A 25,850-nucleotide genomic window follows, 5' to 3' on the forward strand; every position below is an offset into this window, starting at 1 on the left:
AGGTGGAGAAAGAAAACACCTCTGAAAAAATAATTTAAGAGGCTTGGCTGGTTGGTTGTGTCACATTTGATCTCTGGAGTCCCATAATTCATGTGCAAATATGAAAAGAGCCACACAAGTAAATTTTAGTGGCATTTTTTAGTTAAAAATCTCCCACTGACAAAATCACCTTTCCCATCAAGAGTCATTTGGGCTTGCAATTTAAAGGTTAGCCCTTCCAGTAAAGTGCCTTTATGTCAAGAGTTCGGAATTTCCATTTCCAGAGTTCTTTCTCTGGCGGGTCATGCTGGGTTTCAACTGGCGTGTTGATCTTTTTGTGCCTTTGTGTTCCCCATTCATAAAATTGGCTGCACTTTGTGGTTGTATTGATGAGGGGGCACCAAGTCAAATATCTTGGCCCCCAAATATCTACCTAACACCAGCAGGGTAATTTTCAAGGGCAAGACACTATTTCTGCAAGTAGATTTGTTAATTAAGTTCATCAGAAGGGTGTAACAGTTCCTTCCAAAGAAGAAACCTATTATTGCTAATTGGCCAGATAATGGGGGTGGTGGTGTCATTATAGCCCATCTAATGTAATACCATATATCATTATCCTAGTGAGCTTCCTATGGTGATGTGGCTCTACATCCACATAAAATACTTCGTTCTTTGGTTTTCTTATTAGGTTTGCTATCATACCATTATTGTACCATTAACATTTAACAGCCTGGGAAGAAGAAAGAATGCACTACTACACAGCTCTTGGAAAGCCAACACTGATGGAGAGAAGCTATAAAACTTCAGGAAGTTTTAACTTTCTTGCACCCAATTTCTCATCACAATATAAAATTTGTACTCTTCCCGGGCCTCCTGATTGTGTAAAGGAAATAGAGAAAAGGGAGGAGGGGGCCAGGAAGAAACACAAATCAGGCTGAGCCATTTCCAGTGCCTGTGCTTACATCAGTGATTAATCAGACTAATGGGGAGTTCTAATTCAGTGCTTTGCTACCCTTAAGTCCTATAATTGCGGTGTCTCTGAACCCAAAGGAAACACGTTGTGCTCTGCGTGCCCAGGCGCATAGCTTTTAAATCTTCATAACTCTGTAATTACTACAGTGCTTTCCTTCAAATCTGGCTCAATTTCACTTCCTTAATGAGCACCACAATCTTGATAAAGTTTGAAGTTTGCTGCCTCTGCTGTTCACAGGGACTCAATCCCAGACTGATAATGTGAGTTGTAGATTTTACTCCCTCAAGTTCCTCTTGAAAAGAGCTGATTTATTTCAGGACCACCACAGTCAAAAGCACTTCCTCTGGGTCAAGGCCAGCACTGGGTGTTTTCATCACTGAATGGTGCCTGGAGAGCAAATTCTGAACAGTTAAAACGGGTGGGGGGGGGGCGGGGGTGGAGCGGGAGCTTAGGAACCCCCCTGCCCCACCCCCCCAGCTGTTTAGCTTTATTAGTGCCATGTGCCCTAGAGACTGTGGTTCATCTTACCCAATTGAAGACTTTTCTTTATAGGAAATATATTAAAAATCTTCCACTTCCTCTTTATAAACTGAGCCCTGCCAAAGAGTGAAAATTACAAGTCAGCTTTTTCTTTTTCTTTCTTTTTTTTTTTTTTTTAAAAAGCAACATAATTTCCACATTCTTTCTCTTACCGCCTGGTTTTCAGGGTTTTTAAAAGACTTGTTGGAAATGCCATTTAATGATTCTAGTCCAAAACACATCTTCTCTTGCAGCTGGGTGGAGGGGCTCTTAATTTTAGCCATGCTGGTTTGTTTTTAACCCTGCTGGGTCTCAGCTTTTGTCTTTCAGTTTCTAAGCTGTAAGAAGCAGCACTGAAGCCCGGTTGCTTTAGAATCCCTGCTCCAGTCTGTATTCCCCCTAGACAATGTTAATCGCTCTGGGATTCTGAATAGCACTTAATCTTATCTATATTATAGCTTGCCTGGTGTTGCACTACAATTATTTGTTTACATGTCTGTCTACCCCACTAGACTGGACCCTTTGAGAGCGATGTTTGTGTCTTCTTTCCTTTTATATCCCTGGCATCTCATAGAGGCCGAGCACCCAGTACATGTTTGCACGCAGTAAATGGAAGCATCCGGTAAATGTGTGTTGCGTAACCAAAGGAACGAATGAGTGAATGAAACTCCATTGTTGTTGGCTATCGCCATCTGCTTTTAACTCTGTCAGTTATTTTGAATTATGTATTTGCAGTTCTGACTCGATCCAGATTTGGCATGTTTAAAATTATATTCAGTTGTAAAATGTGAGGCTAGGATTTTTGAAGATTAGCGAAAAGAATTTCTCCCACTGGAAACAATGTGAGTAATCAACAGTTCTTTGCATGGGAAGATAAAAAGGCTGGTTGGAATAGTCTTCGGATTCGCAGTCTGGAATTTTGGGAAAACCATTTAATAGCATTATTTTTTTTTTTCTATCCATGTTTTCCCGTCGGTATAATGCAGAGAGAAACTCCTGTCCTTCATCCTTGGTAGACTAGATGAAAATTATTGAGGAAGAAAGCACAGAGTAACCAAGGGAAACCTTCAGTAGTGGTATATGGTCTTTTGTTCCCTGGAAACTATACACATGTAGTTATCAACATCCGTGTAAATATATTTAGGAGTACAATGGCTTCATATTTTGACATGTTAATAAATGTTTTTCCCCCCAGTGTTTCCTGGGAACACCAGTACACAAAACCAAATTCAGGGTTCTTGAACTGGAATGCCTTGGACTTGAAGAGTTTCCAAAACTAAGCTAGGACAGCACTGGGTACCACGTTTATGCCATGAATCACGTATACGGTAGAGTGTGTGCTCCCTCTCTGAAGATGCCACGCAATTGTGGGCGGCTGGCTTCTTCCCATGAATTAGCAAAGCTGAAGGAACGAGGGAGTTGGTGATTCTCCGAGCTCAACCACTGGCATTAAATTTGGGAGACACTTTTTAGAGAGCTTGAAGGTGGTCACCTCCTGATGCGGGGGTGACAGGGGTGAATAACATCTTCTGTGACCTCTCAGTCTGCTATGCCATAAGACTCTCTCATCTTAAGCCTTTATTGTTCCCTGAAGGTGTTTTGGGTACTATAACTTTATTTGTGAGTGCAGTTTAAGTATAGGATGACTGTGAGCTCCAAAAAGTTTTCGGCTTCAGCGTGAACCTCATGACTTCCCAACAATTTCGTAAGAATGACAACCCCTCCCTCTGCCACCACCCACTCTCAAATGTGATCTTTCTCCTTCACAAGATAGTGCAACGTACATTTTATGCACAAACCATATTCATTTATTTTCAAATTGTTGGATTTTACTTATGTAAATGGTTTTAGGTAACAGGTTGGGATAGAATGCTCATCATTTTCCCAATAAAATTAATGGAAATTAAAAAGAAAATTAACAGCTTTTTAAGTAGTGGCAGGGCCTTTAAGAGTGAATTAAAGTGATTAAACAAGGAATGGGTTCAATCGGCTAGAGGGAGACTTCAGTCGCTATAATTTAATGATGGTACCAACCTGCATATATCCTAGCATTACTTAGACATATTTTTCAAGTATAAATAATGCTGAAATGTTTGAATCAGGACATGTTTGGCGAGGAGTCATTTAGGAATCTGTGTGGCTGATGAGGTTCTAGAGGAAACTTGACTCTGGTTCTGTGGAGGCCTGAGGACAGTCAGGCTAAGGGCAGAGGCCAATCTTAGAGTTCAGCAAAGCCGAAGGGCTGGAGCAGGCAGGAGTCTAACTGTGGGGCGTGGTGACACAGCCAGGATATTTCATTCTTTTTACAATGGCATGAGGTTTATACTGACCCGACATTTGAGTTTATGGGGAAATTGTGTTGGCCTGGCCTTTGAGCTGCACAAAAGACTACTGGGAATTAAGCAACGGGGTCATTTTGAAATGCTACCTTTCCCTTTCATCTTGGCTACAAGTACAGGGTAAGAGAACATGTGTACATGGGTGGTGGGGGACTGTGATTAGGAGAGATCGACAGACAGACCTGGTATAACAATCTGGCTTCGGATGGCAACTTTGACTTCAGAACTTTCTGGGAGAAAACACAGGGTAAAACGGTGCACTCCAGAATTGAATAAGAGAGACACAGAGCTCCTGGGGGTGTTGAAAACCCATCAGCATTAAGACCACTTATCTATTCAATCAGGATTATATGTGGTTGATGCTCTTTTTTTGATTTCAGGATTTTAGTTCTATAAAGTAGAAACCAAAAGCTAAAAAGTATGTGTGTGTGTGTCGGGGTGGGCAGGGAGGTAAACCACGTAGGAAGGGCTTGAGGAGGGAAGGGGTAGGGTAAGGCCATCAGGCTGTCCTGAAGCTGCCCTCTCAAAGCTATTAGAGTTTTTACTTAGATGGTGTTACTAATGTTTAACAATCAGTTTTCTGAAGATGTCTTTATTCACACCGTGCAGAGGCGTGAGACGACATCAACCTGCCATATCCATGAAGATGATCATTTGTATTAGTTTTATTTGGGGGGACTTTGAAGAAATCTGTCTTTCAAAGACCCCCGGATAAAAAAACTAAAAGTGTCCTTGGGAAGGTCCCTGGGGACCAGAGGAAGGGGAAGGGACAGTGAGAAAGAAGGAGATCAAAAGACAAAATCAAAGCTCTTTATTTTTAAGCCGATGGCTTTATTAGCACACACAAAGGAGTGCAAGCGATTACAAAGAGAGCACTCCTTTTTGCATCCTTGAACTGTGCTTTGAATCATTCTGAAATCGTGACTTGAGTCTGAGCTGACCACTTTGGGGCAGATACTAAGGTAGCCAGACTGTTCTTAAGCTTAATTACTCCCTGGGTGCCTCCCTCTGCTGGCCCTTTGCCCTCCCCTTCAGATCACCTCTCTCAGGGCCCTGGAAGGAACTCATCACTAGTCTCAAACTCCCTTTAGGAGTGAGAGCCACATACCACTCAGTGATGGCCCAAGTCAACTTTTCCACTGGGCCTGCTCCCCTGGTGCCCTTGAATACTATTGATAGGACAGCGCTGGGTGAGAGGGAATGCAGCAGACTGTGGCCGCAAGGCTTATTAACCGGACGCCTTTAATACCCCTCATTGTTCTGCTTCCATGTGTTCTGGGAGGAGTTTCTGCACGCCTACCTAGCAGTACTCGCGTTCAGAACTTTGAACATATTCAAAAATCAAGCTAAACTTTAAAATAGCTACCTTTACGATTCTCAGACTTGTGAGCTAAAGAAGACATCTTAAAAGACCTTGTTCCAAAGGTCTCTTTTTTTCATTTTTATTTGGAAACAAAACTAAAGTGGAAGTCACAAGAAATGGGCAATGAACCACAATATGGCTTTTACGGAGACTCATTATTTTGAACATTTTGCCTTATTTTCTTTGTTCTCTCTCTTTATACACACACACACATATTATTATTATTGTCATCATTCTTCTTGTTGTTACTGAATCATTTATGTGTACCTTGCAGACATCATGACCCTTTACCCCCAAAGCCACAATCTGGATCTTTATGAACAAGGACATTTCCCTGCCAAAATGTTATTTTTTTAGGTAGACTATGACAAAAGTCTGTTGAAAACTTTATAACCAAAGTGTGGGCCAGTCCAAAGTGCTGACGGTTGGGCCTGGCTGCCTCTCGCACTGAAGGCAAGTGAGAGAGGAGAGGAGACACCACTGCAGGTCTGGAAGACTTTATTGTTGCCATAAAACATATTTTTTCCATGTTCTCTTTAGAAACATGAAATGAGGGCTGCATTCCCAAGATCTGGCTTGTGGCTTTAAAATAAAAAATATTTTTACAGTATACTTTTTGGAGGGATGAAAGCATGTGTTTTATTAACATTTCTCAAACTCTTTTTAGGTTTTAGGCTGACAGCATCCAGCTTGCAGACTGCTGCAATAGAAAATGTATGCCTTTTAAGAAATTATACCTTTCAGTCAACTGAAGGGGAAAACTTTCCATTCTTTTGTGAATCATCATCTCTCCAATGGAGAACTTTCAAAACTCCGCGTATGATCAGCAAAGTGGGGTGACAAGGAAGTAATCTGATGTTATCTCACCTAACCTGCAATGAATTTTGCAAGCAGTTTTCTGGGAGTTTTGCTCATTGGTGGTTTGAATCTCATTCATGATATCCTAGAAAGGCTGTGCCAGCGCAGGCGGCCACGTGATGCCTGGGAAGGGGTGTGAACAGCATTCTGGCCACTCTGGCCCTGAGGGGATCCACCCACACCCAGTGACCCTCCCAGGCGGTCTCACTGCGCTGTCAGAGCCCGAGGCCCTCCAAGGGGCAGCCCAGTTTTCTCCCTCTAAGAACCCAAAGGACTTGTACAAAACTGGAATTCAGCGGAAAAACTTGCTCTAACACGCCAAATCTGCCGCATCCCCAATACCCCACCCTCCTCTCTTTGCGCTCACTACCCACACCCCTACTTCCAACTTGAGGACTCCCCACCACCACCACCACGCTGACATTCTCAGTTTGTTCTAAGTCCTTGGACGTGAGGAAGTATGTTAGCGCCAGAACGCGCCCGGCGCGGCGAGGCCACCACTGACTCCCAGCGGCCGCACAGGGCGCTGCGGCCCCCTCGCCCCGGTCTCCCCCGCCCTGCGTCCGCCCCGCCGCCCCCGCGCGGCCTCCTGCGCCGTGGCTGGAGGCGGATTCCTCTCTCCGGGTTTTCAGAGCGCCTCTCCGAAACCTCCTCCCCGCCCAGAGAGGGAGAGAGATCCCGGGCGCAATCGCTCCCCGGAGCGGCCGAGGGGCGCGCGGGGAGAGGCCTGCGCCGGGGTACTTTCAAACTGAGCCGCGCGCACACACTCACACCCACCCACCCATACACACACACACACACACACACACACACACACACACGCCCATTTATATAGGCGGCGGCAACGGCAGTGGCCGGGGTGGCGGCGGCAAGCGCAGGAACGATGGAGCTGAGCCAGTCGACCCCGGTTGGAAGCAAGTGAGGACAGTCCAGGCGCACCCCGGGATTTCTGTGCCCGGTGCTTGTCATCCTCTCCAGGGAACGGTGCACCCAGAGGAGGCCCGGCAGGACTGATTTGCTAGGGAGAGGGCGGGGAAGAGGAGGAGACCAGGTGAACAGAGGAACCCCCTGCGTATCCTGACTGCCCGATCGCGCCTTTGCCCCACTCCTGCCTCCTCCCTGCTCAGGTGGGCGCGCCCGGTCTCGGGTTCACTAGGGGCGCTCGGAGGAGACCAGAAAGTCGCGGCCCGGCTGCGCGGGATGCCTTTCGCCAAGCGGATCGTGGAGCCGCAGTGGCTGTGCCGGCAGCGGCGCCCGGCGCCCGGCCCAGCTGTGGACGCGAGCGGAGGCAGCGTTGAACCGCCGCCGCCCCTTCAGCCACCCGGCCGGCCCGACGAGGCCGAGGTGCCGGGGCCAGAAGAGCCAGCCCACGCGCCCCCCGCACCTCCCGGGCTGCCACCGCCGCCGCCGTTGCCCGCGCCGGCCGACCCGGCTCAGCCGCCACACGGAGAGGCACCAGTGGCAGGCGAGGAGAGCGCGGCGGGGGTCCCGGAGGCGGCGTCCGCCACTGGAGAGGCGTCCTCGGCAGCGGCCGCGGCCGTGCTGCTCATGCTGGACCTGTGCGCGGTCAGCAACGCAGCGCTGGCCCGCGTCCTCCGGCAGCTTTCGGACGTGGCCCGGCACGCGTGCAGCCTCTTCCAGGAGCTCGAGAGCGACATCCAGCTCACCCACCGCCGCGTCTGGGCGCTGCAGGGCAAGCTCGGCGGCGTGCAGCGCGTCCTCGGCACGCTGGACCCCAAGCAGGAGGCAGTGCGTGAGTACCCGCGCCGTCTGTCCACCCGGCGCTCAGTTCCAGCGCCGCACCCTCGCGCCCTCCCCGGTCGCTGCAATTCCAGCCCCGCGGCGCCGCGCCCGTTGCGGCTTGCACCTTACTCTCGCCTTTCCACCCCTCCCTTGCCCTGGGACCCATCCCATTCCTCCTGGGGCCAAGCGGCTGGGCAAGACCCGGATTCAGTAATGAAAGTTAAAAGGGCGGACAGCGTGAGCTGAGAGGGAGCAGAAAGGGAGTGCAGGAGGCGGAGAGGATCTGTCCTTCACCTCCTGGGCTCACCTTTAAGGTCCTTTGGGGAGGAGGTGTTGCAACTCCTGTGGTTTCCAGCAGCCCTGCACTGAGCCCTATAGCCCACAATGCGTGCTCAGGTGTGGAGTTAGAGGGGTACCAGGTCCTTTCAGGGCTGCTGCAGCACCACGGCGGTTTTGTCACTCTCACTGTGACCTTAAGGGCTGCGCTGAGCCCCGAACTTGTGCCTTGCGCTGGTGTGCGATGTAGTGTGGTGCCGCTCGCCTCCTGGAGCAAACTCCGTTGCGCTCCGCTGAAAACCCCTGTGGTCTGGAGGGGCCTCGGGGAGATACCAGTATAGGTGGAGAGGGGCCAGTGTCTGGGACACTTAGGAGATGGACTAGACCCCTGGACATCTTTTCTGCCCCGAGCAGCCCAGGGGTCCTACTAAATGGCTCTGTGCCATCTCCCCTCCGGGGATCTCACAGGGTGCCCCCACTCGGTGCATTGTCGCCCAAATCTACAGGCGTGTGGACTTAGGTATGAACTAGTCCAGCCAGGCAGGCTGTGGGGAGAGGCGAAGAAGGTCTGGGAGATCCCTGGGCATCTTTGCTGTCCACTGACTTTACTCTTGCGACACCCCAGGGCTCCCAGTAGTCTTTCAGTGTCATCTTCCCTTCGAGGGGCACGCAGGGCCGTCCCCTGGCACAAGGTCGCCGGAATCTAGCAAGGGTGGAATCATTTAGGAACGACCTGGGAGGTAGACCTGGCGCTGGGCTGGCGCGCCAGTCCTTTGGTGCCTAGTCCGCTGCAACGCTCGCGGCGATGGTGATGTCAGCGGCTCTGACTTACGTAAGAAGCTTCCTCAGTTGCTGCAGCAGCTGCGCCGGTGCGCAGTGGCCGGGGAGCGCGCGGGGCGGAGGCGCTTTCGCGGCATCCTTCCCTGGGGATTTCCGGGCACCTCTGCCGCACAGCCCAGCCCAGCCTCCTAGCGGTCCCTGCCAGCCGGCGTGTCCCTCCCCCCCAAAGAAAAACTCCTTTGAACTCCGCCCCGGGAATTCGCTGCTTTTCTGCAATAACAATAATAATAAGCGTAATGAATAAATGATGTGCGCTATCGGTTTTCGCAGCTATAAAAGACCCGGAGTTGGGTTAATGACTGGTTGTTTAAAAGGGCAATTCTGAGAATGAGTTCTGGAAAGAATTAGGATTGCCTTAGGCCAAGTCGTATTTTACTTTTGGGACTTGAAATGAGCGCTTTAATCCTGCCTCCTTTTTACCCCAAACCACACAGCGGGGACAGGCCCTTCACTTTCAACATCGCTGATATCTGGGGAGTGAAGTTGGGGGGGAGTGGTGATTTCACTTCAAAAGAACTGGAGGGAAGTTTTTCAGACTGTTGAGTGGTGCATGCGGTGTGGTGCATACGCTTCCCGTGTGTGTGTGTGTGTGTGTGTGTGTGTGAGAGAGAGAGAGAGAGATGACACTCACCCACACCTCTCCTTAAGTTAGATTTCACGCAAGTGAAACTTGGTGCAAAACCAGAAAGTATCCTCTCTTTTCTTTAGAGGCAGAAGTAGACAGTTATGTATTAAGAATTTATCATAGTCCTTTCAAGTCCTTTTACTAATAACTGTTTGGAGTACAGACTAACAGTAAATGGAGATAAGAGAGGATCTTGAGTGTATGCATATAGTTGATGAATATATACTATGTTTATACACAGCTATAGTGAATAAAGATGGGGCTAACACATATAATACCAAGGGATAGACTTAAATCTAGTATTTTTAAATTTTTCTAAAATGCCTCCACACTGTGTCCAGATCTCACTTTTCTCTTGCCCATTTAAATTTAGGATGGCATTGTTCTTGTTTGCCATGAAAGGTATCACCATTGAGGAATAAACCCCACAATACTATGTGTCTTGATGTGGATTTCCTAGAACGAAGAAGCCGAGATCAGGATTTTGATGCAAGAACATTATTTGGGAGGGGATCCCTGGAAGCACAGGGAGGGAGTGGGAAAGTGAATCAGGGAAGGGCAGAAAGCTGATACACGTGTGAGCTGGTTACCACTGTGGGAAACTGGAGTTCAATTCAGCTGGCCACCCTCTGAGTACACACCTCCAATGTATTCCACTGAGGAGTAAGGAAGGTGGAGTATTTGCACACCTGCTTCGACCCTTAGTGGTGGAAGGTAGCACCTGGAGCATGAATGCTCTAGCTTCTGGGGCCTGCCTCGTGTGTGGCACCAGCATGTTCCCAGGGCCAGGTAGAAGGATGCAAATGCCTGTGGTGTGCACAGGAAGGAATGTCTTCAGGAATTCTCCGGGGGGTGGGCAAAGGGACTTCTGGTGGGGCACCAGTGACACCACCTACATTATGTATCTCCCTTTAGTATTGCTCAGGCCTAGGGGAGTTTCAAAGGTTAGAAGAAGCCTAAAAGTCAACCTTGTTCTTTTTTCTCCCACTCTGATGGTGTCTGGGTACCTCAAACTCCTGTATGTCCTCCTCACCCAGATCACCATTTCCTGTGCTGTCTGCTTGCTGTTTTATCCTCTGGCAGATGCTTCCTGTTCACCCTGAGATATGTTGGGGGGCTTTTGCAGGGCAACATGATTGACATACATTTTCACAAGATCATTCTGGAGGCAAGTCTGGGGGGGGGGGCTGGTAGACCAGTTAGACTGGTGTGACTGGTGATGGTGGCTAGGACTAGGGAGGTAGCTATGGAGATAGTGAAAAGTAGTTAGATTCTGAATTCATTTTGGAAATAGAGTTGACAGGACTTACTGATTGGATTGGGTATAGGGCAAGAGAAAAAATAATTAAGGATGATTCCTAATTTGGGAGCTTAAATAACTTTCAGAAGGTAGTACCATTTACAAAAATGGAGGAAGCTAGTGGAGAGTGGATATTTTATTGTGCAGGGACTGGAATCAATCATTTTCTATTTGAACCATGTTAAGTTTGAGATGCCTGATGTGTCTTCTTTTTTCTCTCTTTTTTTCTTTTTAGAGACAGAGTTTCACTTTGTGGCAAGGGCCGTCACAGCTCACAGCAACCTCCAGCTCTTAGGTTTAGGCAATTCTCTTGCCTCAGCCTCCTGAGTAGCCGGGATTACAGGCACCCACCACAACGCCTGGCTATTTTTTTGTTGCAGTTTGGCTGGGGCCTGGTTTGAACTCATCACCCTTGGTATATGGGGCCAGCACCCTACTCACTGAGCCTCAGGTGCTGCTCCTATGTCTTCTTACACACTTTGATGTGTGAATTGAGAGCTCAGAAGTCCAGGCTGGAGGTGTACATGTGAGACCTAAGGGTGGAGGTGATATATGAAGCCTTGGAACTAGGAACAGTGACGAGAGTACAGAGAAAGGGGAAGGACCTAGCTTAGGGCAATCCAACTTGGAAAGTTTCAGAGGGGAGGAAGAAGGCTGAGAAATGATAGCTGAAAAGCTGGGAAGAAAATCAGGACAGTGTGGTAGGATGGAAAACAGGACAAGATGTTTCAAGAATGGGGGAGAAGTCAACTTGGTCAAATGCTCCTGAGAGTAAGATGAGCATTGAGAAGAGACCATTGAATTTGGTCCCCTGTAATTAATGAGTGGCCTTGAGAGGTGCAGGGGTGGAGATGAATGCCAAATCAGAGGGGTAGAAGAGGAAATAGCAGCTACAGACAAGTCATCGGGAGTTTTGCTCTGCAGGAGAGTGGAGAGATGGAACAGTGGCTGAAGGGTAATACGGTATCAGGGAGGATGTTCTTAAAAGGTATCGATAGTTTAGGCATGTTTGGATTCCAAGGGGAGAAGGCAATTGATGATTCTGGGGGACAGCACATTGTGGAAGTCCTTGAAAAGCCGGGAGGGGATGAGATGAGAGCACCATTTCTTCCCTGGGACCTGGAGAAAAGTCAGAGGATGTAGGCAGAGGGGCAGGTGGGCAGACAGAGGTAAGATGGGGTGTTCTTCTATAATTACATTGACTTTTCTCTGGGAAGTACGTGGTGAGGTCAATCAACTGAGAGAGTGTTGGCAATGTGAGGAGAAAAGGGACGGTATTAATAAGTTGTCTCAGGGAGGGAACCTGGCTGCAGCAAGGAAGTAGAATGAGATTATCTGGCTGTGTTGAGAGCCTTCTGAGATTTATGGTCATGAACTTGAAGTGAGTCCAGTTTTTCAGTTACTAAAACCTGAGACTTTAGAATTACTTCATGGATCTCAATGCCAAGATATTCATCCTTAGACATTTTAATGTTGTTGGCATTTTGAATGTTGTCAATTATATGTAGTTACTGAGTTTTTAAGTACATTTTATATTAAAGTTTAACATTCCCACAGAAAAGCACACACATCCTAAGTGTTCAGCTTGGCGAATTTTCACAAAGGGAACAGCTCATGTAAGTACCACCCAAATGAAGAAATAAAATTACTGTACCTGAAACACCATCTCTTCAAGTCCTCTACTAGTCATGATTCCCATCCCCAAAGATAACCACGACCTTGAATTTTACCCGTATCAATTAGGTTTTCCTGTTTTTGAACTTTATATAAGTAGAATCATATATATACTTTTAAGTGTCTAGCATTATTCATTCAACATTGTTTATAAGATACTTCAGAGCTGTTGCATATACATTGGATTGTTCATTCTCATTGCTAAATAAAATTCCATCATGTGTATATACCATAATTTCTTGATCCATTTTCCTGATGATGGACATTTAGGTGGTTTCCATTCTAGTGCTATTGCCATGAATTTGTTTTTGACATATCTTTTGATAAGCTTATGTATACTCAGCTGTTTGGTATATATCTAAAAGTGAAATTGCTGGATCAAAAAGGATGCATATGTTTGGCTTTAGCAGATTCCCCTTAACAGTTTTCTAAACTGGTTGTACTAATTTATACTCTCAGAAGTCTATGAAATAGTTGCTCCATATCCCCACCAACACTAATACTGTTTTTAATTGTAGCTACTTTGGTGGATGTGTAATGAAATCTCCTGGTGATTTTATTTTCCAATTATCTGATGGCTTGTGAGATTGAACACCTTTTTATATATTTTTAATTATTTGGATGTTCTCTTTTATAGGGTTATCTGTTCAAAACCTTTGCTAATGTTTTAATAAGGTACTCTGTACCTTTTCTTATTGTTGTGTAGGAATTCTTTACATATTGTGGGTATGAGTCATTCATTAGCTATAGGTATTATGAATACCTTCTCTCATTGTATGGCTTGCCTTTTCATGCTCTTAGTATTATCTTTGGATAATATTATCTTTTTTTTTTTTTTTTTTGAGACAGAGCCTCAAGCTGTCACCCTGAGTAGAGTGCTGTGGCATCACAGCTCATAGCAACCTCCATCTCCTGGGCTCCAGTGAGTCTCCTGCCTCCACCTCCCAAGTAGCTGAGACTACAGGCGCCCGCCCCAAAGCCTGGCTATTTTTTTTGGTTGCAGCCATGTTGTTTGGCAGGCCTGGGCTGGATTCAAACCTGCTAGCTCAGGTGTATGTGGCTGTTGCCTTAGCTGCTTGAGCCATAGGCGCTGAGCCTATTATCTTATTATCTTATTTTTTATGGTTTTTTTTTTTTTATTGTTGAGGATTCATTGAGGGTACAGAGAACCGTGTTATACTGATTGCATTTGTTAGGTAAAGTCCCGCTTATAGAAGTTCTTATTTTTATGTAGTCCAGTTTATTAATCCTTTTTTTAATAGTATTTTTTTGTGTGTGTTTTCTCTTCTATTTGTTCTTAAATTCTTTATCAACCTAAAAGTCAGGAAGATATCGCCAATGTTTTAGAAATATTTTGTTTTGACGTTGTCTTTTAGATCTTTTTAGATCTATGATTCATATGGAATTGATATTTGCAATGCTGTGAGGTAGGGGTCAATATTAAATTTTTCCATATGGACACACAGTTGCTCCATTGCTACTTATTGAACAGACTATAATTTCCCTGTTGTACTGCAGTAACACTTGTTTCATTTATCAAGTGGATTGATTTCATATTTTAGCCAACATTTATTGAGTTCTGCTATTTGCCAGGCCCCGTGCTCAGAGCTTTATATGAGTTACCTTATTTAATCTTCATCATAACTCTATAAGAGAGGTACTATTGTTTCCCATTTTATTGAGGATTATCAACTTATTCCATGTAGCAATAGCTAGACAGTGGTGGGGCCCAGAGTTAGGATCCAGGTCTCAGTCCAGAAGCTGTATTTCCAATCATTAGCATTTTCTGCCATGTGTTATCACATAATTCCAGGGGAATTACTATAGTAGAACCTCCATAGTTGACCATCTCCCTACATTGAAGACCTCTTTAAGTGGACCTAATTCTCATAGACCAAGCATGTACCACATGTATGCATCAGTATAGTAGGCGTAGTTCCTTATTATGTTGACCACCTCTAAACAGTGACCAGTTTATTATAGTCCATTAGGTGGTCAACTTACAGAGGTTCTACTGTATATTCAAATCTAGTCCCTTCGTGATATGCTTCTGTCCACTTGGTAAGCTTCATCTCTTGCAATACCACCCATTGCCCCTCCTAGCCTTCTCCACCAGTCATACCTAACTGCTTGGTATTCTGTGACTTTCTGGGCTTTTGCATTCTTAATGCCTATGCACATACATGCTATTTCTTTCTGGAATATTTTCACTGGATAATTTCTCTTCATTCTTTGGTACTCGGCTGACACATCCTCTTCTCTGAACTGAAACCTGATTTATTATCCACAGTCTCCCCCATCTACAACTTTTCTAGAACTTTGTGCTCACCTTTATGTTAGCTTGTGTCCTTCAGTATAGCAGACATCGTTGACGCACTGACTTTATTTCTTTAGCTCTTACCTCTAATGCTGAAGGCTACTTACTGCAAACTCCTGTGACTCTGCTTGGGACTTTTGTTTTTCACGGGCTGATGGACCATGATTGGCCTTGCACATAGAGAAAGCCAAGAGGTGCCAGCAAGTTAATGGCCCTGAAGTAGCAGTCAGCCAGTAATGGACAGGGAGTTAGTGGGTGACTACTCCAGTTTCATTACTCCTTGTATGGGCAAACTCTGCTGCAGGCTCGACACCACTTCTTAGCATTCTCTTGTAGGATTGAGCTCTAGTTGCCTGCAATGATGGCTTATTTGATACTGTGCCCTGTCTTTGCTGCCTTCCTTTCTCTGTTTCACTTCCTCACTCACCCATGGCGTTTCCTAGAGTTGTCTCCCAGATAAGCTACTTGCACTCAAACTTCTGCTTGCATTCATAGTGTCTACTTCTGAAGGAACTCAAACCAAGACAATCTGTTTAATCTTTAAAATGAGGGCAAAGACATAGGGCTGGGAGTGTGGTAGAAGCGACATTTCTCAATCTTTTTACTTAAACTATTTACCCCAGGATTATTATATTAACCACATCTCTGGCCTCTGCCAGAATGTTCTGTGGTATGTCTAGAAATAACTGTGATGACTCTTTAGCAGATTCACGGTTTGAATCTCTCTGTTGGTGTAGAAGGAGCTCTTCAGTGCTTCAGCAGTGAGAAGGGGCACAGAAGGAACTGACATCTAGAATGATGAAGACACGCTCCCTTAATTTCTCAGTGTTCTGTTGGCCAGCCTTTGAGAGTACTGTTTATTTTCCTGTGGAATGGGTCAGTGACTGCCCCTGGAGATCCAGACTCCCCATTTGAGAATCATAATTTCAGGCAGGCCAGATACAGAAACTGCTAAGCCCTAAAAGAAACTAGAAAATAACACACTGGGTAAATTGATCATTTCAGCTTGGTGTGGCAACACTCATCATGGGCTCATTCTGGTTTGGGAAGGATGATTGCGCTTTTTGTTCCCATTCAGTTCATTCTGCCACTTGTAAAACCTCTTTGCAATCTTGTTAATGTGTTTTCCTGGATGTTCTAGTAACTGTGGTTAAGTTCCTTTTCTTCCTAACCCTGCTCAGCGAGTTTCTGTGAGGCATTATGAGATCCTAACAGCTCCATTGAAAGCTGCTTTTAAACCCATCACAGAATAACTGAGAAGAAAGCAATCTTTCAAAGGTTAATAATTCATGGTTGTAATTTCTTTATAACCTGCAACAGCAACACATTTCTTTCTAGACTTTTCTTGTTGTACTAGATTGAGCTTTTAAATCAAAACTACTACACTACTTTACCTAGGAAAATCCTTGCGATTCTGTTGGACTGATACTGCTAAGATGGTAACAATAAAGATTTCTTTCTTCCTGTGTGTGGAGGCCTTTTCTACACAATGCCATGAGGACAGTGCACAGTCCACAGAAGCTCTCAGAAACATCTCCTGTTTCAGAGCTTCTGGTCTACCTTTAATGAGCGTTACCTTTGAAAGGCAACAACATACGAAATCTCTTATTGTTCCTTGTTAGCCTGAGAGCCTTGAGAATTCACTGACTTCATGTGATACTTTGAAATTTTAGGGTCAGGGACAATTTTAAACATAGTTGGAATTTTATTTTTGACAGTTCAGTTTAATTTCTTTTTACTCTATTAAAAATTGTGGGACACAAGATTTTGTGAGTCCTTCTATGTAAAAAAAAAAAATCATATGACGAAAGTATGCCTGGAACAAACTACTGATCACAAAAATTCCTGAACGTTCCTTTTGCATCAGGAATTCTTCATGAATTGCATTGTGGATTCAGGGGAAATAAAAATGAGGCAAGAATGGTTTAGGAATGTAAAAATGTCATTCTAAGGTTGAAAATTGTTGAAATAAGGTTTTGGAGAGCTCTCCCACTGGAGAGTAAGCCCAGGGGGCAGGGATGATGTCTAGTTCATCTTTGTGAATAGCTAAGGCAGGTATGGTACATTTTTGGTTCTGACATTAATGCCCATCTCTTAATCCACTGATGAACGTGAGAAGGTATGGCTGTACTGAAATAGTGATCGGAGGACATGGGAATCCATGTGTTAAAAGATTACTTAGTTATTAAGTGCTTAAGTCTTTCAAAGTGAAATTAGTGACAACAAGGTTAATTTAACAAGAGTCATAGAAACTTGGGGGTCTTATAGTTGGGAAAGACTTTAGTACCCATCCAATCTAGCTTCTCACCCGGAGTAAGCAGCTTTTTAAAGATGTCCTGAATCACAGCCTATCTGGTTTCCATGCCCTTTGAGATCTCTGGGAGTGGGAATTGGCCACCCTTGCTCCAATTTTATTGCTGAATAGAGCCCATTCTTGAAAAGTCCTTATCTACCTTGAGAGTAAGTCTGTCTTTTTGTAATGCTAGCCTTTTAGAGTCCTTGTTCTGGTGTCTGCCCCCACGTGGAATTTGCGTACAACCTCTTTTACAGAATACCTTTTGAGCATCTGGAGGTTACTGTTATGGTCCCTTCTAAGCTTTCTTCATCTCAGGTAAAAATGATTTCACTTCATTCAATGCCAAGTTTCCAGTCCCCTCCCACTCTGGTTGCCCTCTGCCACAGGTACAGAACATGAATGGACCCATTCTGTTCTTTATATGAATGTCCCCCTGGGACTGAGGTAGTCTTTGTTGTTTTAACCATTGCATGACACTCTTGGTGCCATGTTGCTCTTGTGGCCCAACAAACTCCCTTCCTTCATAGTGGCAGTTTTTAACACGAGGCTTTCTCTATTCTGTGTGTGCAGTTGGTATTTTGAACTTCAATTTCACAAGACTCTCCCATTGTCTCTGTTAAATTGAATCTTGCTTGCTTTGCTCTTTCATTTCCAATCAGTGGTGATGGTTTAAAATCTTGATTCAATGTGTCAGCTACTGCCCACAGCATTTTGCTCTCTGCAGGCACCATAAACATGATTCTGTGCCATTACTCACATCTCTGATAAAATTATTGTTCAGATGGATTCAAGGCCAGAGCCCATTGGCAGGCAGCGCTAGCAACATCCCTTCAAGTTGATGTCTATTAATCAACGTTCCTTGGGTACCACTGTTGCAGCAGCCATGAATGCATCCCCCATCTTCCCATTCAAACCACATTTCTCCACCTTGCCCACAAGATCTGTCATCATGAGAGACTGTCAAATGGTTTGCTGAAATCAAGATACCATATGCCTGTAGCATTCTTTTGATCTCCTAGTCTAATAACCCTACTCAAAAAGGAAATGAGGTTAAGCTGGCTCGAACTGGACCCACCTGTAGCAATCACAGGGACCATTTTAATTTTCTTATATATAATGAGTAAGAGTTTACTTTGGACAATCTGCTTTGGTGTGTTAGCCATAGAACGGCCACAATCTTGGACTACAAGGGGACTTTCTGGATCCTAGAGTCCATTTCTCTGACTCTAGAATGTCTGGTTTGTAGAAGGCAGAGAATCGGAGTACTTGTTCCTTTCTTTGGGGATAACTGGCAAAAAAATCATCATATGCTCTTGTTCTCTGTTCCTTAAGGAAAGGTTTGAAATTTATGACCTTTGGAATTTTCTTAGGCTCAGTTTGAGTAAGGTTGGCAAACGTCTGGTTTACTCAGTTGCTGAGAAGTAAGAGTGGTTAAGAGAGTGGATTCTGAAGCTCGACTGTGTGAGTTCAAATCTCAGCTCTTCCCCTTCAAAGCTGAATGACTTTGGACAATTTATGGATTTTTTCCTTCATTTATTATGGAATGGAGATAAAAGAAGTACCTGTTACATTAAGTCCTTTATGAAACTAAAAGAGTCAGAATGTATGGGCACTGAGAACTGTGCATGACACCTGATGGGCCCTGGATGATTATTGGCCATTTTATTGCTACTACAATTGGATCAGACAGAATAGGAAGTATGTGTATGTGTTAGTTTTTTTCCAAGTTTGTGAAAACCTCTGCCTGAATTTGTGATATGCTGGGTTGGGGGAGGGAGATGGTTGACCAAGCAATGCTGTGTCTCTCTGCATGGTCAGGGATGCCTGTTAAACTTATTTATTCTTTGTGGCCTCTGTTTGTTAAGCAGAAAAGTATAGAAAGAAAAAAAATGACCAATAATCTTATCCAGATTCATTCATTTATCAATATGCCAGGCACTATTCTAGGCACTGGAATTTTGTCATTGAACAAAAAATTACAAAAAGCTTACATTCCAATGGAGAGAGATCAGCCATAAACAGCAAACACAATACATTTGAGGACATGACAAAGCATGTTAGGAGGTGGTAAGTGCTGTGGTCAAAAAGAAACTAGAGCCAGATGAGGGTGATCCAAAGGGTTGGGATGGGGGATTGCCATTTTAAGTGGGTAATCAGGTGGGCCTCACTGAGGAAGCAGCATTTGAGGAAAGATTGGAGAGAGGTTAGCGAGTTAATTAGGTAGATTGCTGGAGGAAGAGTGTTCCAATAGAACCAGAGCTAGTGCAAAGGCCCTGTGGTGAGAGCATGCCTGGAATGATCCAGGGTGGCAAGCAGGCCCATGTGCTAAAGAGAGAACATTACCTTGATTCCAGATAGGTAATATTTTTTTCAGATAACAAAGGTGCATTTGAACTGCGGTGGCACAGCACCAGCCCCTACTGAGGGTGTAGTAAGCCTGTAGTAAGCAAGGAGGAGAGTGAGAGGAGAGGAGGCAGCAATGGGGGATAAAAGGGGCACGGATCACATAGGGTCTAGTAGGCCATTGTGAGGACTTTGCCTTTGCTCTGAGTCGGGTGGCCAGTTGTTGGAGGCTTTTAAGCCTAGATTAACATGATTGGCTTAGAATTAAAAGGATCACTTTGGCTGTTGTATTAAGAGACTATGGGAGAGGCAGGAGGGGTAGAAATAGGGAGACCAAGTAGGGGACTGTTGCTGTGATCCTGATGAGAGATGGTGTTAGTTTGGTGGAAGTGTTGCGAAGTGGTTAGTTCCAATTTAGAGCTATTGACAGTTACTGTTTTTCACTTAGGGTTAGGCTATTCGACCCATACGGAAGGGCACAAAATTGAAAAGGGAAGGAAAACCTTCCTCCTCTCTCATCCTGCCAGACTTGCTTCCAAAGAGCCCATGTTATGGTATCTTGTGCTACTTCCAGGAGGAGTAAAGCAAATGTTTCTGTATATTGTTCAGTACATTTTGGAAAGCCAGTGAATGCTGAAGAAGTGGAAACTTTTTCCAGAGTCTTGTTGATTAATCTTATTTTCCATCTTGGACAAATTTTAGAAGTGTTCTAATACTCTTTTTAAAAATCAGGGTATAGTTTATAAACGGTGAAATGTACACATTTGAAGTCCATAGTTTGCTAAATTTTAATAGTTGTATCCACCTGTGGAACCCATACCCCTGTAAGACAGAGAACACTACCTTGACTCCAGATAGGTAATATTCTTTTCAGGTAACAAAGGCGTATTTGAACTGCAGTGGCACAGCACCAGCCCCTACTGAGGCTGTGGTTAAGAATATGGGCACAGACGAAAATGATTCCATGGGGAAGTGGCTTCTTGAGTAGGATTAGACCGAAAACTAGTCATTCCAAGTATAGTATTTCCAAGACAGTTGGAACAGGGGAGTTTTCTCACTTTGGGTCTGATGGTGTTGGGCGGTTTATGACATCCTCGTGCTGAATTTTAGGGAGAATCAGGTTTTACATAAGGATAAGAATCTGCCCTCAGAGGCCCCAAGAGTAACTTAGAAATAGGAGCTTTTCTAAGATAAAGCTAAAAAAAAAAAAAGAAAAAGAAAAAAAAGAAAAGACAGGAAAAAAAAAGATCTTGGTATTCTCAGGCAAATTTCTAAGTAGTAGGGAATACTGATTTGCAACTGTGTGTTTAGCCCCTGCTGATGAATGAAGCCTGGATGGAGGATGCAGAACGTTGTTTAGAATTTGATTTCTGATTGTCCTAAGTATTATACATTTAGATTTGGAGATAAGAATCCCTATTCTCGAGTTCAGTTACTCTTGATTTTTAATCCTAGACATCTAAGGGAGGGAAGAGCTAGTAGCTGGGAGGACAGATGACAGCCCATGAGACATAATGTTCATTAGAATATAATATCAATATTTATGTTTCTCTCCAGCCTGCATCTGGACTTGTTCCTGGAGTCTGTATTTATATTTTAATAACATGAGGAATGCTGTGTTTTCCTTTACAATTTCACATCAGAATTCTGCCACCTCAGCCGACCCCCTCCCCAACTCTGAAGTGACTCATTTGCAAGATGGTGCATGTTTATCTAGAATCAGTTTGATTCAAGAGATTTACTGCCAGAGGGGAGGAGTGCCACAGGAATAAACACCACAGAAAAACCAGAAGTGCGTTTCCACGTGAGAAGTCATAGGACCTTTTGCTTCACAAACAGGAGAGTCCAGGCTCAAAGTTGGGGTAACGTTGGGGAAGCAAGTAAACCAAGAGGAGACGCTGGGAAGGGCACCGGGGAAGATTTTCAAAGAATATCCCTTGAGTTAAATGCCTTTGGTATGAGAGAAGAGATGTTGGAACCCTGCTCAGGTATCAGATGTCACCCCGTACTCATCTGCCAAAGTTTTAGCCTTTGCTAATTAAAACTAATCCAATTGCACGAAGAAAAATATATTGCGTAAGGTTGCCTCTTGTGTGGTTTTATTTGAACTGTTTGCCCCATATCCTGAGACAGGGAATCTCAGGCTGGTTATAGGGTGGAAGGTGATAATAAGAATGGGGTTCACTTTAGAAACAGATTGGGGTGGAGACAATGAATGGGGCAGGCTAGTAAGAGCATTGGCTTGTAACTGTAAATTTGAAGCCTTCTTGGGTTCTCTTGATTGATTTGTCAAGTCGATGATTTTCGTGGCTGTGGAGTGGGAAGGAAAATTAAAACAACTGACCAAACAAAAAGAGTCACTCCCCCTTTTACTTCGCAACTGGTGCTTTGTTTTCTTTCCAAGTTGCTTTGTGTGCTTTTGTCTGGCCGGGTCAGCCTGGTTGAACCAAACCTTGAGCTGATGAAACGTAGGTTCAAGGTTTGTTCCCCGAGAGACTGGGACTTTTTCGTGATCACACACTTACATTTCGAACCTGCATAACCTTCTGGTAAAGAGTGTATGCCAGCCTTTTCGCCTCACACAGTTCCACTACTCAGAAGCTATGTGACCTTGGATAAATTCTTACTCTATGTGCCTCAGTTTCTTTATCTGTGAAATGGGGACATTGTTGTGAAGATGAAGTGAATTAATCCATGAACAGCAGCAGCACTGTGTGGTATATACGCAGTATACACAGTGTGGCTAATATGTATATATATATGTCATCGATGGTACCACTTTTGTTGTTGTTCTAGCAGTATTATTATCAGGGGCCTTGGATGAAGGAAGTAGGCATAAAAATGCATAAATGCATAAAACCCAACCCAGACCCTGTGGCTCTTCTGCCAGTATAAATATTCTGGTCAGCAGGATGCATGATAAAAATTGGGACAGAAGAATGCCATCCAGTTTGCTGGCTTGGCTGGTCTAACTCATGTCGTGGAGCTCTGCAAAAGCAATTTAGCATCTGGATGCCATTATGCCCTCATTTTCAGGGAGGGTGGACTTCTGCTGATGGACAGGGGAGGCCTGGGTGTGGATGTGCACTATGGTGGAAGGGGTGAAGAGTGCAAACACCCTTGCCCTCACTTTCTGGGACTCTATCTTTTCCCCTAATGACATGCCTTCTGCTCTTTGTAGTCAGTGTATCAGGCATGGGATGGCTGGCAGAGAGGCGAGATTATAGGTCTGGGATGGCGGAGAATACCTAGGTGTTCGCTAACTCCTCTTTTTCTCCATGCACACGGCTAGATTACATTTCCCAGCCTCCCTTGCAGTTAGGTGCAAGCATGTGACAGAGTTTTATCCAATGCCATGTGGAAGGAATAATGGCTCCAGCTCTAGGAAATCTGAATCAAAGCACCCAAACACCTTCCTGCAGTTCACTTCTGGTACATTCTGCTCTCTGCATGCAGAGGGTTCAGCAGACAATGCTGAGGTCCTATCCGATGAAAGGAGCCCAGGTTCCCGAATCAGCACATGAAAGGCTGCCTGCCAACACCTGATTGGATTTCATGTGAGAGAGAGAAGTAAACTTTTACTGTGAGATTAAGGGGATGCTTGTTATAGCAGTGAGCTGACCCTGACTATCATAGAGGTAGTCGAGGAAGCACAAAGGATTGGTTTGCTTAAAAAGGCACAGATGACAAAGTTACTCCAAAGTGTTTGGTGTTCTTTCCCTGAGTAAAAGAAGTATCAAACTGTAGGGTTTTCTTTTTCTGAGAGACAAAAAAGAGTTCCTAGGTGTGACCAGAAGCTGTGTGATAGCTTTCCTTGAGTAAGCAGATGGAAATAAAAGCTTTTTTTTTTTTTTGACAGAGTCTCAAGCTGTCACCCTGATTAGAGTGCCATGGCGTCACAGCTCACAGCAACCTCCAACTCTTGGGCTAAAGCAATTCTCTTGCCTCAGCCTCTCAAGTAGCTGGGACTACAGGTGTCCACCACAACGCCTGGCTATTTTTTGGTTGCAGTTTTTATTGTGGTTTGGCAGGCCTGGGCTGGGTTCAAACCCGGCCAGCTCCGGTATACGTGGCTGGCGCCCTAGCTGCTGAGTTACAGGCACCAAGCCGGAAATAAAAGCTTTTTAACAGAGTTTCAGTTTCTACAGAAACTGTGCTACCAAAAGAATCCATTCTCTCTCTCTCTCTCTCTCTCTCTCTCTGTATATGAATGAGATACATAAATTTGTGACACTTTAAACACTTGTTTATAACACAAATACAGAAATGTGCACAAATAAGTGTACAGCTTCCATGAATTTTCACAAACTGAACACACCTCTGAAACTTGTACCTGGAACAAGAAATGGAACACGTGAAGCCCTCTGGAAACCTGGTTGGCATTCCCTTCTAGCCAGACTTCCCTAAGGACAGACATTATCCTGACCTAACAACATAGATTACTTTGGCCTCTGTTGGAATTAAACAGTATCTTCTTTTTTATATCTGGAGTTTTTGCTCAAAATTATATTCCATGATCCAATCCTACTGTACCGTGTCATTGTAGGTCATTTCTCAGCTGTGTAGTAGTCCTCTGTGTGAGTTACCATGGTTTATTTGTTTATTCTATGAAGGCATTTGCATAATTTCCACTTGGAGCTATTTTGAGTAATACTACTATGAACATTCGTGTTCCTATCTATTGGTGAACATATCTACATGTTTTGCCTTTCTATTGGGTTAAAAGCTTACTGACTTGTGGTTTTATAAAACTTTCTCTGTCACTTGAAGGCTGTGACAGTGACTGTTCTTACTTCTTGCTGTCCCTTGATTTCCTGATCTAGGCCAAGCAAAAGCCGTGACTTACTTTTCTGTAACATAAAAGACTATCACTGATACTTAACATGGCAAAGTTTGGGGGTGTCAAATGGAGAAAAACCTGTTCCACGTTTAAAGCCAAGCCTAGTTATTAGGCCTTTTGATTCATAGGCAGGGGCTCTTCACAAGGCCGTATTTCAAATCACTTGCAAACTCCTTGTAATTGGAGTTTGATGTTGGAATCTTTATTGGCCCTGCTTCAGCTCTTCCTTCGTGAGAAGGAGAATCCTGAATCTTCTTGGATGTTCAAATTACTTCCTTTCTGCGGGGAGGCAGCGGAGGAGGAAGAGTGATGAGTTCTCTAAACACTTGGCCAGATTAGCTTTAGAGTTATCAGGAGTTGCCTTCTCTAATTGCCCCCACTATCAAGGTTTCATACACAATCTAGGCAAGGCAGAACATTCCTCAGAAGGGCAAGAGACAAAGAAGAGTGGGGAGGTCTTTCTATCTATCAACCAAGAGGCCGTCAGGGCCTTGGATATCTGATCCAAAATGTAGCAATCTCAGCTAGTGGAACTTTGTGGATTAGGGGTTATAAGGCCTCAAGTAAATTCTAAAACTGCCCATAGGACTTTCTTTCAACCCTCTGGGCATAGGCTCAGCTTCCCTGACTCTTTTGCTGAGGTTTGAAATCCTGGACTCAATGAATGATGAGACCTTCCCACCCCCTACCCCCAGCCCTACAGGCTCCCTCTCTGTTTAGTTTGAAACAGCCGTGATTGGAGAATTGAGGGGCGAATGTTTTAGTCTGAGCCTTCCCCTTCAAGCCTATCAGGAATATCTGAAAGATCTTTGAGGCCAAAGCAGACTGAAGGTTGAGCGTTTGGTTCCCTTCGGGTGTGAGGTGTGTGAAGCCTTGATGGGTAGGTCTGAAAATATCTGTGAGAAGCTTCCAGGGGACCTTGCTGCCGAGTGACACACAGCTGGGCCTTTGAAAGCGAGCTTTTATGATACATTTGAACATGGTTTTAGACTTTACTAGAAGTGCTTCATTCCTTTTCCTAACTAGAGGATGGGTGAGCTGATTTTTCCATGAGGGAACTGCTTTGGACCATTAACCGAGATTTTCTTCAACTATAGAGGTGACTGTGTAATTTGCTTTCGGATTTCAAAAACCGAGGGAGCCCTAGTGGGGCGGCTCTATGAAATCACAAGTTAGACAGGGGATGCTTTTCTTCACTTGCCAGATGTGGAATGCAAACGAGCTTCATGCAGAACCAGAGACCTTTTAAAAATCCCGATTTCCTCGGAGGCCCGGGGCTTCTCGCAGGTTGCTCCTCTTTATGGAGGCCACAGTCTTAGCTGGCCTACTGTGCAGTCTGCTTCAACCCTCTGGCTTTTTCCTGCAGCCAGCCCTGCCCCCAGTTTTTGGAAGATTGCTGTCTTAGATGATTGAGTGTTATCAAGGGGATTCTTCTAAACATGTTCAGGCAGACATCAAACAAATTTTCTCTCTCTCTCTCTCTCTTTCTCTCTCTCTCTCCCCCTTTCTCTCTCTCTCTCACACACATACCCTAACATTTATCGCGTGGTTGCTTTCTGCGAGTA

General features: G+C 44.7%; 1 protein-coding gene across 2 annotated transcripts in view; it reads left to right on the forward strand.

The window, feature by feature from the left end:
* The first annotated feature begins 7,172 nt into the window (after positions 1 to 7,172).
* Positions 7,173 to 25,850, forward strand: part of NHS (NHS actin remodeling regulator) — a 338,175-nt gene continuing 319,497 nt past the window's right edge. Inside the window, exon 1 of one of the 2 annotated variants that reach the window (XM_003791875.3) lies at positions 7,173 to 7,784. In XM_003791875.3, the coding sequence (XP_003791923.1) occupies positions 7,232 to 7,784 (553 nt within the window). In that variant the 5' untranslated portion in view covers positions 7,173 to 7,231. The remainder of the gene's footprint in view (positions 7,785 to 25,850) is intronic. The other variant, XM_012806414.1, reaches the window with a different exon arrangement.

This window comes from Otolemur garnettii, unplaced genomic scaffold (assembly GCF_000181295.1).
Source record: "Otolemur garnettii isolate 467f Iridium unplaced genomic scaffold, OtoGar3 scaffold00051, whole genome shotgun sequence".
Taxonomy (NCBI): domain Eukaryota; kingdom Metazoa; phylum Chordata; class Mammalia; order Primates; family Galagidae; genus Otolemur; species Otolemur garnettii.